The following is a 12,703-nucleotide window of genomic DNA, read 5'->3' on the forward strand; positions in this document are numbered from 1 at the left end:
TTTACCCGCCCGTCACAACATGTGCGATTCTCGCTATATGATCTCTGATCATTGCTAGTACTGTCCTCCGCGCGGTAGCCTCGTGTAGGGGCTCATCAAGATTGGGCCAGTTTGGGACTGCGGCCTTTGTATGGTGGATCCCACCAGCATCATAACCGGCCTTGTCGAATCCGTATGTATCGTATCCTTCACGGGAGTAGACCTCCAGGATTTCTTCCTGGGTGGCATAGTTCAGGTCCCCATCCACCCCCCAGCCATGTTCCCACCTGTTATCAGCCTGCTCCGAAGCGAGATCCGAATCCCATTTTTGGCAAATTTCATCTTTGTTACTTGGATCTGGGCGGAAGGGTTGTTTACGGATATGTTCAGGTACCGTGTCGCCCATCTCCATAGGCCAAATTCCATCCGAAACCAAAAATTCCTCCAACTTGGACCCTAAGTCCGGCCGCAGGCATCGAGGAGTTGAGCGACGACTCCGTTGGAAGATTCCTTGCATGTGAGATGTGAAGCTGGCAGGCCATATTTCCGTCTCGGTCGTGAATATAAGATGACTGGGGCAGATGAACCACGCTTCGTGTGATGTCTGGAGTCCCAGGAAGAGGCCCCAAACATGGCAGGATTCCAAGCTCAAGGCATTTCTCAAGTGATGGAAAAGACCTTCGAAACTCCCTTGCCACAACGCCATTCCACTGAGCTCCAAGTTCTTCAGAGTGGCATGTCGTCCGAGGAATCCGGAGAGACCTTCCTCGCAGAAAACCATTCCTTCCAGTCTCAGTTTTTTCAACCTCTTCCACGTGTGATCTCCGAAGACCTTCCGAAGTGGTACGTACCAGTCGCCAGGATCGTTACTATTCTGCCAGGTACCAAGATTCATATCGCTATCGCAACCCTCCAGAGGAGAAAATCCGAGGCGTAGGTCCTCGAGTCCTGGGATTGCGCAAAGCACAGTACCAAGCCCTGTCCAGAACACCTTTTTGGGTGTCTCTGTTGCGTTCAAAGAGAGGTGGATGGTACGCAGGTGGTGGAACGCAGGTATGAAGGTTTCAAGATCGAGTGAGCTGAAGAATGTAACCGGTACTTCGTCATGCTTCAAAGACTGTAGCTCGCGGTTACTTCCTTGAATACACAGTAGCAGAGTCTTGAACTCCTCATTCGCCTTCTGCATGTAGGCGGTATGGGTCCCCTGCTTCCAGGAGTCGAGTAGATCTTCATTCGCCCAGGTGATGGATTTTCTGGTAACTTGAATATTCTTGACAGCGATTGCAGAATTGAGGATCTGTGTGAGACGATGTGCGTCCTGATAATTTTGGTGGGCCCAGTGTACACTGATATTCCATTTCGCACTGTTAAATACTGGTTAGTTCAGGCTCTAAATTTGGGTTGAGATCTGAGATCATTGAGGGAGCGTCAGATTATCGTTTTTACCCGAAGATGGGTTCACATGATATCTGAGAGGGCTGTGTAACTTACTACTCCAAAGATGCATTTTCAATTTGGGAATTCAATTTTGTCAGAACACCATCATCCCTCCGGCCTTGATCAATCATACTCTGGTAGTAGTTGTTCATGAAGCTATAGCTCGATCCCAGCCAATTGGCCATGAAGAAAAGCCCCATCTCCCCAATCTCGAAACGAAGCGTCTCGATGCCCTCGATAATACATGGATTTTTCATGAGTTCTCCGAATCTCTCGAAGTCTTTTCGGTCGCGGCGGAAGACAAACGTAGGTTTGCATAAATATTTGGAAGCAATGTCGTGCAATGGTCTCCACGACGCACGCACTGATTTGATATCTTCCAGATCTAGATCACGGATAATAATATCCCATAATTCGGGAGGAATGTGTAGGAGGCTAGGTAGCAGGGCCGGAATCTCGCTCGATGCTGTTTGAAAGGGGTGGGATTAGCATCTGTGAGTTCGACTGCGTGACCAACTGGATTAATGAGGACATACCAGATGATATTAGGGTACATGAGTCTAGGTCCCGAGACTCTTGATTATTACTCATAATCGTGGTAGATTCTGTTGTCGAATATGCGACAAGTCAGAGGGTTGATGTTGGAAGATGGGTAGCCATAGATGTTGGAAGTTGAGGAGCAAAAAATGTTGGAAGATGAAGAGCAAAAGCTGCGCAAATGGTCACGTATAAGAAGTATTGGGAAGAATGCGCTGCTAATAGGTGCTAACACTTAATAGTTTAGTCTAACTATTCTAGTATCGTTTGATAGCTCAGGACTAGCACCGGCGGATTCAGCCCAGCTTCACTCACTCATCTCAACAAAGACGAATCACAGCTACAAATCAATCTACCACGGTACAGGCCTAAGTATTACCCCTCGAGGGTGCCTCAAAAGTTTAGTTTCCACTTTAAACCCCCCGGTTACCCTACCCTCGAGGGGTAATACTTACGCCTGCGACGTAGTATATACAGTAGTAGTCAACGCTAGTCTAAACCAAAACGCTTAGCATATTTATGATAGCTTAGAAAGCTTGCCAGTGACGTATACTAAGACTGACTGGTTGTGTTCGGAGTTACAATGTATATTATAAACGCTTTGATCCGAGGGTAGGGGTAATCCTCAACACGCGCTACATCCGTGTGTCGAGTGGCTACGAGTCTCCAGATATAAGTACCTAGTAAAAGCAACGTGATATACAGCATTCCAAATTAACACCTAATCATTAAATAGATAATCAAGCGAATCCTGTATGCGATAGATTATGAAGCTACCACAGTACAGGCGTAACTGTTGCCCCTTGAGGGTGCCTCAAAAGTTAAGTTTCCACTATAAACCCCCTGGTTACCCTACCCTCAGGGGTTAATACTTACGCCTGAGACGTAGTACAAAGTTAGCCAGCTCGTCTAAGAGTTAGCACCACCTATTCGGCCATTTAAGCCTAGCAAAAATCTATTAAAATGGATTACTGACGCTGATAAACCAATAGAATACTTGCTGCGTCATCCGCAGCTATAAATAATCATTGCAACTTGCTATTGAAAGAAAAATGAATCTAGCTGACGCCAAAAAAGAAAAACAGAAGTTTACCACTTGATTTATTTACTAGCGGCACTTTTAGCGAGCCGGTTGCGGACTAGGTACTCAGGGGCAATCGCTTAAGAAGCCCCAAAGTGCTCACTAGTGAAGGTAAGGTTCCCAACACATCGAACGGATTCGGTGATTACATATTGTGAAGCCCTTGAAATGGAGTCTTTGGGAGTATAGAAGATCTCAACGTTTCCTGACGCCGTAATAGAGAGGTTACCCCGCACGAGAGCCTATCAGAAATCAAATAGAGCTTTTATTTTCTACAGATCCGTCGCACGTCTCTCTGAAAGCTGCACATAAATAGCCGCTAGATCTGGACTGTGTGAGATGGATAAACGCATTTTCAAATAGAGCTCTTCCCATAACCTCTAAGAACGTGAAACCCAGATTGATTTTTAAATATCTTATACTTCCAGCTTTTTAACCTCCCAAACGTAAGCTCTCTTCTTCCATATCACTAAACTCAAACCATCCCAACTCAACTGCTGAAAGGCGCGGCGAGACTTTACCCCGCTATCCCTTCAACTTTTATTTATGGGCGAGCGGTTGGGAATAATCAAGCCGCAATGGACGGGACGACGCAAATCAGAGGATGCACGCCATTGACCTAAACACAAACACAAACCCAACTCAGCATTCATACTCTTTCCTTACGCAGAAGCATACTCCAGTTATGATCAGAAGTATTCATCGACTTACCAAGTACCGCGCATAATAGCAACAACTATCCTTCTCTCCCTGCCCGCTACACCAGTAATGGGTAAACGGTGGAGCCATCTTATCGCTGCCTGCGCTTTGGCCTGTGAGAGATCAGTATGAATCTTAAGGATGACGAAGACGAGGATGGGAATTAGAGAGAGAGAGGGATGAGAACGAGAGAGGTTAGAATGAGAGAGGTAAAAAGAGAAAGACAAAAAAAGAACGGAGCCGCAGACATTCATGGCCAATATTATTGGCATCAATACTAGCACAGCATCCACCGAATTGAGAGGTGGGGCACTGGAACCGGGTATTGCGGACCGCGAGGCCCATTGCAGAGGAGACGAGGAGGAACAGGGCGAGGACGGGTGTATGCTTCATCTTTGCTTTGCAGATTGTGCCTGTTACAACCAATATTTTCTATCGGTTGTTGATGGAGCGATTCGCGAACTTGAGCTTCGGGGTAGCTTGATAGATAGATATAGTGTGTCTAAATGAATTGATGGGGCCTTTCTCTTGTGGTCCAGGTAGTCCATTAATTTTATATGGAGTTAGATATATATTTTTACGTAAACCTATCTATGTGTGTGTGACTGCTTATGTGAGAATGCGAAGGTAACACAGCAGCTGATCTTCCTCGGCGAGTTAACGCAACTAGCTGACAGGCTTCTGTCTTGAGAAAAGTAGGGTAAGCTTTACGAGCTCTGTACCCCACGAAGCGTGACGCAGTCGAGGCTGAACGGAGACGATGCCATCGTGCTATATAGCCAAAGGATCCCGAAGGAATTCCTGCAGGTCCACGTCGTTGCACCTTTACGAGAGTCTCAGCTGCTGGACTCGGTGAACTGCCAGGACGGCGTGGGAAAGGCGCTTGTGTGAGCTGAACTCTGGTAGAGGATTGGTAGTGTTGTCAGCCGGGGGGCTTGCTTGAAGCCTTTTGTATAAGAATTAGTTTCAGGGAATTTTGATCGGATAAGTATACTGTAGGATGAGCCTGGACTCGATGGATTGTTCGTCTGGACTTCTTTGGACTACGACGTCCGCGATCTTTGCGATGAGATGGATCTGGAAAGAAATTATGGGAGACCTACTCTCATGGAACGTACGCCCCAAGAGCTTTACATCTCATTATGATCCAAAAGTATCTGAATCATTCCTGAATCCTGTTGGGGTTTCTCGGTTAAAAAGGGGCGGACAAAACAAAGGTGTATATACCCCGCAATTGGCAATTGCCCCGCTATCGCCACCCCTAAGGTCGACTCAATCGACCTCGATCTCATGACATCACCACAGCTTTTTCTTGTCTGCGTTGACTTTCGTCTCTCTCTCTCTCTCTCTCTCTCTCTCTCTCCACTACCAGAACTCAACGAGTAGGAATTGACCCCAAATCTATCATACGATTATTACATCAAAATGTCGGCACCAAACTCTTCCTCCAACAACTCAAACAACGCAGCAAGCATGCTCAGCGGCCACGCCCAATACGCAAAAGGTTACGTTGAGGAAACCGTACGCATCCTACTCCTCGTCTTCCTTCTCCTTGCTCAACTCACACCCGAATTGAATGTTCAGGTAACGCAACGCTGACATACCTCTCCACCTCTGCAGGTTGGTAACTTGACGGGTTCAAAAGAGTGGCAGGACAGCGGCAAGAAAGACACTGCGGCCGGAATCGAAGAGATGAAAGCCGCGAACGCGCAGAAGACTTCTGAGCCTACGGCTTCTGGCCTGGGCGGGAAGGTTGAGGAAATGGCGGGGAAGGCGGCGGGGTGCGAGGGGATGCAGAAGGAGGGGGCGGTTAGACAGGAGAAGGCGTTGTAGGGAAAGGGAATTCTGGTGATAGTTTGAGAGACAAGTAGGAAGTGGGGCAGGATGGGAAGTAATGCTGAAATAACATTGTGATGTACCAATAGCTTTGTCGCCATCATCGTTGCGATAGCAGCAAGACTTATCGCAACGACTATAGCCGGCTATATCAGGGCCAGAGGCTGTGAAAGAAATGGAAGCGATGCATATACTCGCAGGGCTTGTCACCCACCACGGGCACGATGCGGGCTAGCCCAGCGCCGCGGTGCCCATGTTGCCGGGTTCTAGTCTCATGAGGATGAGAGCCATACTTTGATGCCCGGAAACACTGACATTGGCTTTCTTTTGGTTTCTGCATGATTAGTTAGCTTGACAGTTGGTTCAGGTTGGACTGGGTTTTGTGGTACAGAAATAGTCTCGGCTTACATATTCTTGACCTTACACTCATCAACACAGATTGGCTGCAGCCACTCCACAATTATAGGCAGCTTCCACATGATCCCTCCCGTGAGCCATCTCTGGCTTCATATATCTGTCGTGCAGCAAATAGAGTTATAGTACTGGAAACTGCAATGTTCATTGCAGGTCTGCTTTTGCTCAACAGTATCGGACGGGGTTTGGGAAAGCGGAGGCCTCGGCTGACCACTCGACGACTCCTAGTAGGATGGTGGTATCCCTGGCGTGTACGTCTCACAGGAGAAGGTTCCCAGAAGAGCGTATCGCTTCAAGATAAATCCAGCACTTCTCACTCATCATATTCAAACTTTGCCTTCCCTTCCTCGATCCATGCCTCCATTATAAACTCGCCAGCCTCGACCAACCTCACTGGCGTACTCTTTACGCCTCCTAGATCACTTCCCACCGTCTCACTCCCGGCCTTATCTCCCGTCTGCAGGCTCGGCTCAGACGGTATCCAAGGCTGTGGATTCTAGTCCCAGATCAGCACAGCCCTTTTCCCATAGCTACCAGAACTCACCCCAATAGGCACCTCCGCCTCATCCCGCAACTCAACCGCCACACTGAACGTGCAGCCCTCAGGCAGCGGCTTGAGCTTTCCACACGCATAATCTAGCCTCCTCACCGTCCCCCTCAACTGCTCCTCGACATCCTGCTTCCTAACGCCTTTCTCCCCTTCAAACTCTGTCCAGCGCTCCTTCTCCCCCACAACCGGGAATCTCTCCACATCAAACATAAACCGTTCCATCACCTGCCCGTCCTCATTGAAGATCGGGACGGCGATCCGCTTGACGGAACCTTTTTGGAGCAGCACGGCAATGGATGCGATGGAGGAGTTGATCCAGTCGCAAACGGCAGGGTGGCGCGACTGGTGCACAGGAAAGTTGTAGGCACGGGTTGTGATGAAGGTTGTGGGCGGGTAGATGGCGCGCGTGTAGAGGATGGTGTGGATGGCGACGGTGAGGAAGGAGGTGAGCGTTTGCTGGAGGGAGAGGGGAGTGGTGAGGTGGAGGGGCTCGACGTGGGCGGCCATGGCATGGCGGGGTAGATATATTTGCTGTAAGTACTAGTGTCGAAGCTAGTGTATGATGATCCTTTGAGATAGCGGTGATGGGAATTGCTGCTAGGATTCGTACTTTTTTGTTTTCGTTGTTGTTATGGTCGCCGTCGTCGTCGTGATGTTGCTTTTAAAGAGAATCCCAAGAGTCTGTCATAAGTAAATAGACCGCCTATGATCGGTAGTTATCTGATGTGTTCTGCGCCAAGCCACGCCAAGCCACGCCCACCGCATAGTGCATCTCCGTCTGCACTCGGACCTCGAAGCTTTACGGTACTTACCTTCTTTCCTAACTTTCTCAACCCACCACGAATCCATTTCGTGCACACCCTCACGACGACGACGACGTCGACGTCAACCATTGCCTACACAAACTACCGCCGGGATGGTCGCCACCATGGAAGAACAGCTGCTCTCCCTCCTCGCCGACACGCAGCTCTCCGCCGAAGGCCCCCGCAAACAAGCAGAACAGCACCTCGAGCAAGCAAAGAGCAACCCCGCCTTCCCAGTCTCCCTCGCCGCCATAGCCAGCCACGCCAGCGTGAGCCCGCAGATCCGACAGAGCGCGCTGCTGATGCTGCGGACCTTCGTGGAGCGGAATTGGAGCGGCGAGAGCGATGACGGGCCCGTGGTGCTGCTGGACGATCAGGTCAAGGAGGCGCTGAGGCAGCAGATGCTGGAGCTGGCTACGAGTGGGGAGGCGGATCGGAAGATCAAGAGCGCTGCTTCGTAGGTGCATTGACTTGCAATTTTTCTATGGTGATTGAGACTAATGTGCATCCGATAGATACGTTGTGAGCAAGATTGCCAATGTTGACTTTCCTGACCAGTGGCCGAGCCTCCTTCCTGCGATTCTTCACATGATTCCCAACGCGGCGGAGGACCAACTCCATGGTGCTTTGAAAGTTCTGTCTGATCTGGTAGAGGATTCGCTGAGCGAGGACCAGTTCTTCTCGGTGGCGCGCGATATTGTCAAGGTGGTGTACGATGTGGCGGTCAGCGAGTCGCGGAAACCGCTCCTGCGCTCTCTGGCCGTTTCAGTGTTTAGAGGCACGTTCGATATTATGGATATGGTCAAGGATGAGCATGGCCCCGAAGTAAAGGGTTTCGCAGATGAGGCATTGAGCGCGTGGTTGCCGTTCTTTATGGAGATTATGAAGAAGCCCCTTCCTGATAAACCTACGAGTGGTGACAAGGGATACGAAAGTGAGCGGACCGCTCAACCGGAATCGTGGCGAGGTCTGATTGCGTTGAAGTTGCAGGTGGTCAAGACGTTGATGAAGATTCGTGCGGTCTTTCCACAGCTGTTGCTTCCACAAAGTCCTGTGCTGTTTACTGCTACTTGGGAAGAGCTTTCGCTGCTGCAGGATAAGTACAAGGAAATGTACGTGGATAATGATGAGCAAGGACGTTTGGAGGATGCGGATGGCCTACCATACACACTTGACTTCTTGGTACTCGAGGAACTTGACTTTCTACAATCATGCTTGCGAGCACCGCCCGTTCAGAAAGAGCTCGAGTCACAACTGCAGCAGCAAGGCGGTGTTTCCGGTACTTCCTGGGTTATGGATGTCATGAAGTTGGCTGTCGAATATGCGCAAATTCCCAAAGAGGAAGAAGATCTCTGGGACATTGATGTCAACCTATTCTTGGCCGAGGAAACCTCCGTCACGGCAAACTACACGGCTCGAACTGCCTGCGGAGATCTGCTGATCAAGTTAGGCGAGTGGTTACACCAAGGTGCGCTTGAAGGTTTGTTGGCATATACCCGGATTCTCTTCGCCGACGAACCCGCTACCTGGAGGACAAAAGAGGCTTCCTTATTCCTTCTCACGCAATTATTGAGCGACTTCCTTGATGTCGAGAAGGCTGTCACGCCAGAGATAGCTAATGCATACATGCCGCTGGTTGACTACGCGATCAACCGATCCGATGAACCTCTTTTCCGAGCTCGTGGCTACCTGGTTGCTGGTATCCTGGTCCAAAGCATTCCAGAAGTTGCACTCAGCTTACTTGATCGCACCATCAAGGGCGTAAATGGTGACGATGCCGAGGTGGTCAAGGTCGCTTGCATTAAGGCGCTCCAAGGTTTTGTCCAGGCACGCACGGTACCAGCTGACCGCCAAGTTCCTATCATCGCATGCATCTCAGAATACCTGTACTCAAAGGACTTGACTGATCTTGAGGATGCCGATGATCTTCTGGTCACTCTGGTCGAGACGCTGCGTGCTGCGATTCAAATTGACCCAAGAATCACGGTCCAGAGTGACAGTGGCGCTTTGGACCTCTTGTTTGTTCTCGCTAAGCACGGAGCAGCAAACTTCCAATTGACTATCTTAGTCAGCGAATCATTTGAGGAAATTGTGAGCTCGTTGTCACGAAGCCATGCATACACAGCACTGTGCGCTAAGGTCTTGCCGTCTTTGACTGGTGCATTTGATGTTGGTGACATGACTGGAGATGATCCCTTGGTGGAGGTACGTCTACTGACCGCTGAGTACTTTCCCTTGCTAACCACTTTCAGCTCGCTACCGAATTGCTTACCGTCCTCACCGAAAACGGCTCCGAGCCACTCCCACCTGGATACGTTGCTGCGGCCTTTCCGAAACTCAACCGCCTACTGATGGCTACCACTGAAGGTGGCGTTCTCCGACCCGGTGCCGAGGCTATCAAGTTCATGCTTATGCACGATCATCAGCAAGTATTTGCTTGGCAAGACGAGGCCAACCGATCCGGTCTCGAGGTCTGCTTGATTATTATCGACAAGCTCCTCAGCCCTGCAATCGAAGACAACGCGGCTTCGGAAGTAGGTGGTCTTGCTGCAGAGCTGGTTGAGAAGGCTGGTCGAGAGCGTCTGGGTCCGTACCTGGACCAACTCCTGCGCGCGGTTGCATCACGGCTTGCAACCGCTGAAGCTGCGCCATTCATCCAATCACTGATCTTGGTCTTCGCTCGTCTCTCACTCGCTGGTGCCCATGATGTTGTAGAGTTCTTGGCTCAGATTGAGATTAATGGCCAGAATGGCCTGCAAGTTGTGCTCAGCAAGTGGCTGGAAAGCTCTATTAACTTCGCTGGCTACGATGAGATTCGACAAAAGTACACTTCCCATCTCCTTCCGATCTATTGGTGCTAACGAAACATAGCGTCATCGCCCTCTCCAAACTCTTTACCCTCAACGACCCGCGCGTCGTCCAGACAATGGTTAAAGGTGAACTTATCATTCCCAAAAGCGACCGGATCATGACCAGGTCACAAGCAAAACTAAGTAGCTACCCTGCTATGATGCCCCTCCCCATCATCAAACTCCATCGTCACATTCCTTCACGCGTCCTCTTACATTTAGCTGACATTGCATGCAGACCCCGACCAGTACACCATCATCCCCGCCCCACTCAAAATCCTCAAAGTCCTTATTGAAGAACTGCTCTCGGCATCGGGGCACTCCAATTCCCTGGCTGCTGCCGCGGCCGCCGAGTTTGCGGATGAAGAGGCCGACGACGATGGTTGGGAGGATGTCCACACTAATGTTCTGGATCTTGGCCTGGGTAGTACAAAGGCCGAGTTAATGGCCTATGGTGAAGGCCAAGGACATTTCAAGAGGCAGAGAGACGACGAGACGCAAGCGTACCTCATCGAGTTTTTCATCAGAGCTGGACGGGAAAATCTAGCGGATTTCAATATGAACTACGCGGCGCTGAGTGATGGGGAGAAGGCGAAGTTGCAGGAGCTGGCTCAAGGCGCTTGAGAGATCCAAGCTTACCTGGTCACGCCATTTGCCTGTTGGTTTTCCTATTGGGAAATGGGGTGTTTGGAGGAGGAAGGTACATCTGGCAAGGGTGGCACGTCTCGCATTTCGCGTTCTGTTGTGTCTGTCTGGTCCACCTTGACCTACGTGGCTAGGTACATGGACGGCTCACAGCATTTATCATCCCCGCCTAGCTTTTGCCTTTAACCCCGTTTGGGGGGATTCTTTTGTTTCTTTTGGACGGGCGAACACCACATATATAAACCTTAGAGCAAGCAAGAGCAGGAAGAAGAAGAAGATGGCCCGCCTGCCTTTGCATTTTTTGCTTACGTTTTCGAGAGTTTGATTGTGGGGGCGCTTTGGGGATTTGGGGATCGCCGCGTTACATGATCGTACGCGCTACTTTTAATCGGTGGATGGATGGATGGGTGGGTGGGTGCTTTCTTGCTTGGGTGTACAGATTGGATAGCGCGCACTGTTTTTGGTTTCCGTAGTGGTGACGCTGGTGGTGTAGTTAGTATACCATGGTCGATGTGAAGATGTGACGGGCGTAGGGAGGGTGATGAGACGGGAAATGAGAGGGAGGGAACGTGGAGAGGGGGGGGGGGGGGGGGGGGGGGGGAGAGGAAAGGGGAAAGGGGAGAGGGGAGAGGGGAGATGGGAGATGGGAGAGGGAAGAGTGGTGTGAGAGAGTATGGACTGACAAACAGTCGTTAGGTTTTCATACTTTTATGTACCTACTGAGTAGATCAATCAAATGGAAAATCTTGCGTGATTTGAAAAGAAAAAAAAAACCACTTTTTTCTCCTTTTTTAGGTGGGGGGGGGGATGTCTTGAGTTTTGATTGCGGGAGGATATTTAAATGATAGTTTCATTTGGTTGAGAGTAGGTGGATGCATAAGGGATGGATGGGAGATGGATGGCGTGTAGAAGTGGAAGATTAAAAGGTCGGATTTTTCAAAATTTTAAAAGTCTCAAGAATTTCGAGGATCTCAAAGATGGGTAAGTGTATATATATATATATATATATATATATTGTAACATCTACTACTAAGGGAGGCGGAGGAATGGGTATTCGAATATCTATTTCGACATGTCGAATTTTGTTGACTCTGATTTATACATTATAGTGGGGGGGGGGGTTTTTGTGGATGGATTGGCGGGATTTTTTTTTCCCCCTTCTCTTCTTTGTAGGTCTTTGGGAAGGCTTTTGGAGCTGGAGTCTTTTGGGCTTGGGATTGGGATTAGATGTTCGTGGAGAGAGAGGAGAGGGGGAGATGTGGTTACTGGCTTGCTGGCTTGCCTGCTGCTGGCTTAAGAGCTGGAGGTTAGAGTTTGAAGGTTGAAGGTCAGTCTTGGATTCGATTCGATCATGTATACATAAATACAACATGATTTAATTCGGGGTCGAGGGATTCTTTTTTTTCTTTTTCTTTTCTTGAAAGGTCTTTCTTTGCCTGTTTACTTGTCTTCTTAAAAAAAGAATGTATTTTACTTTCTTCTGAGGTTATCACGAGTATTTTCACTTGCTTGATTAGAGAATCCGAAACCGCGGACGAAGACAGGGGGGGGGGGGGGGGGGGGTTTCTTTCCTTTTCCCTTTTTAAAGGCTTCGTAATTAATTATCTATCTACGTATTCAATCAATTTCTTTTCCTTTCCCTTCTTTCCTTTTCCCTTCTCTTTTTCTTCTTCTTCTTTGAGAATAATATATATATACATATATTTTTACACATACACACACACACATACATATATATAAATACTCATATATACATCACCCCGAGGGGTTTTCTTTTCTTTCTTTTCTCCCTTCCTTTCCCCCTTCCTTCCTCAAAGTGAAAAGTGAAAAGCGAAGGTAACATAAAATACGACAAGATAAAAGCCTTCGTTCA

The 12,703-nt window shown here is 49.1% G+C and overlaps 5 protein-coding genes across 5 annotated transcripts; 2 read left to right on the top strand and 3 right to left on the bottom strand.

Moving 5' to 3' along the window:
- Window position 1: 1 nt before the first annotated feature.
- L3040_004991 (uncharacterized protein) lies at window positions 2–2,007 on the bottom strand (the record flags this gene model as incomplete). The annotated part of the gene is made up of 3 exons (XM_066156402.1): window positions 2–1,343; window positions 1,471–1,882; window positions 1,953–2,007. The coding sequence occupies 3 exons, from the start codon at window positions 2,005–2,007 to the stop codon at window positions 2–4; spliced, it is 1,809 nt and encodes a 602-aa protein (XP_066011811.1).
- A 1,595-nt stretch (window positions 2,008–3,602) lies between these two features.
- On the bottom strand, window positions 3,603–4,126 carry L3040_004992 (uncharacterized protein; the record flags this gene model as incomplete). Its single annotated transcript, XM_066156403.1, has 3 exons — window positions 3,603–3,653; window positions 3,746–3,846; window positions 3,982–4,126. 3 exons carry the CDS (start codon window positions 4,124–4,126, stop codon window positions 3,603–3,605), a joined length of 297 nt encoding a protein of 98 aa, XP_066011812.1.
- A 1,032-nt stretch (window positions 4,127–5,158) lies between these two features.
- Window positions 5,159–5,566, top strand: L3040_004993 (uncharacterized protein; the record flags this gene model as incomplete). The annotated part of the gene is made up of 2 exons (XM_007297254.2): window positions 5,159–5,254; window positions 5,354–5,566. 2 exons carry the CDS (start codon window positions 5,159–5,161, stop codon window positions 5,564–5,566), a joined length of 309 nt encoding a protein of 102 aa, XP_007297316.1.
- A 730-nt stretch (window positions 5,567–6,296) lies between these two features.
- L3040_004994 (uncharacterized protein) lies at window positions 6,297–7,040 on the bottom strand (the record flags this gene model as incomplete). Its single annotated transcript, XM_007297253.2, has 2 exons — window positions 6,297–6,479; window positions 6,528–7,040. The coding sequence occupies 2 exons, from the start codon at window positions 7,038–7,040 to the stop codon at window positions 6,297–6,299; spliced, it is 696 nt and encodes a 231-aa protein (XP_007297315.2).
- A 409-nt stretch (window positions 7,041–7,449) lies between these two features.
- L3040_004995 (uncharacterized protein) lies at window positions 7,450–10,809 on the top strand (the record flags this gene model as incomplete). Its single annotated transcript, XM_007297252.2, has 5 exons — window positions 7,450–7,793; window positions 7,852–9,541; window positions 9,589–10,160; window positions 10,208–10,329; window positions 10,424–10,809. 5 exons carry the CDS (start codon window positions 7,450–7,452, stop codon window positions 10,807–10,809), a joined length of 3,114 nt encoding a protein of 1,037 aa, XP_007297314.2.
- Between the last annotated feature and the right edge of the window lie 1,894 nt (window positions 10,810–12,703).

The sequence above is a fragment of the Drepanopeziza brunnea genome (genome assembly GCF_022702325.1).
Source record: "Drepanopeziza brunnea f. sp. 'multigermtubi' strain 214-2 chromosome Unknown ctg7, whole genome shotgun sequence".
Lineage (NCBI taxonomy): Eukaryota > Fungi > Ascomycota > Leotiomycetes > Helotiales > Drepanopezizaceae > Drepanopeziza > Drepanopeziza brunnea.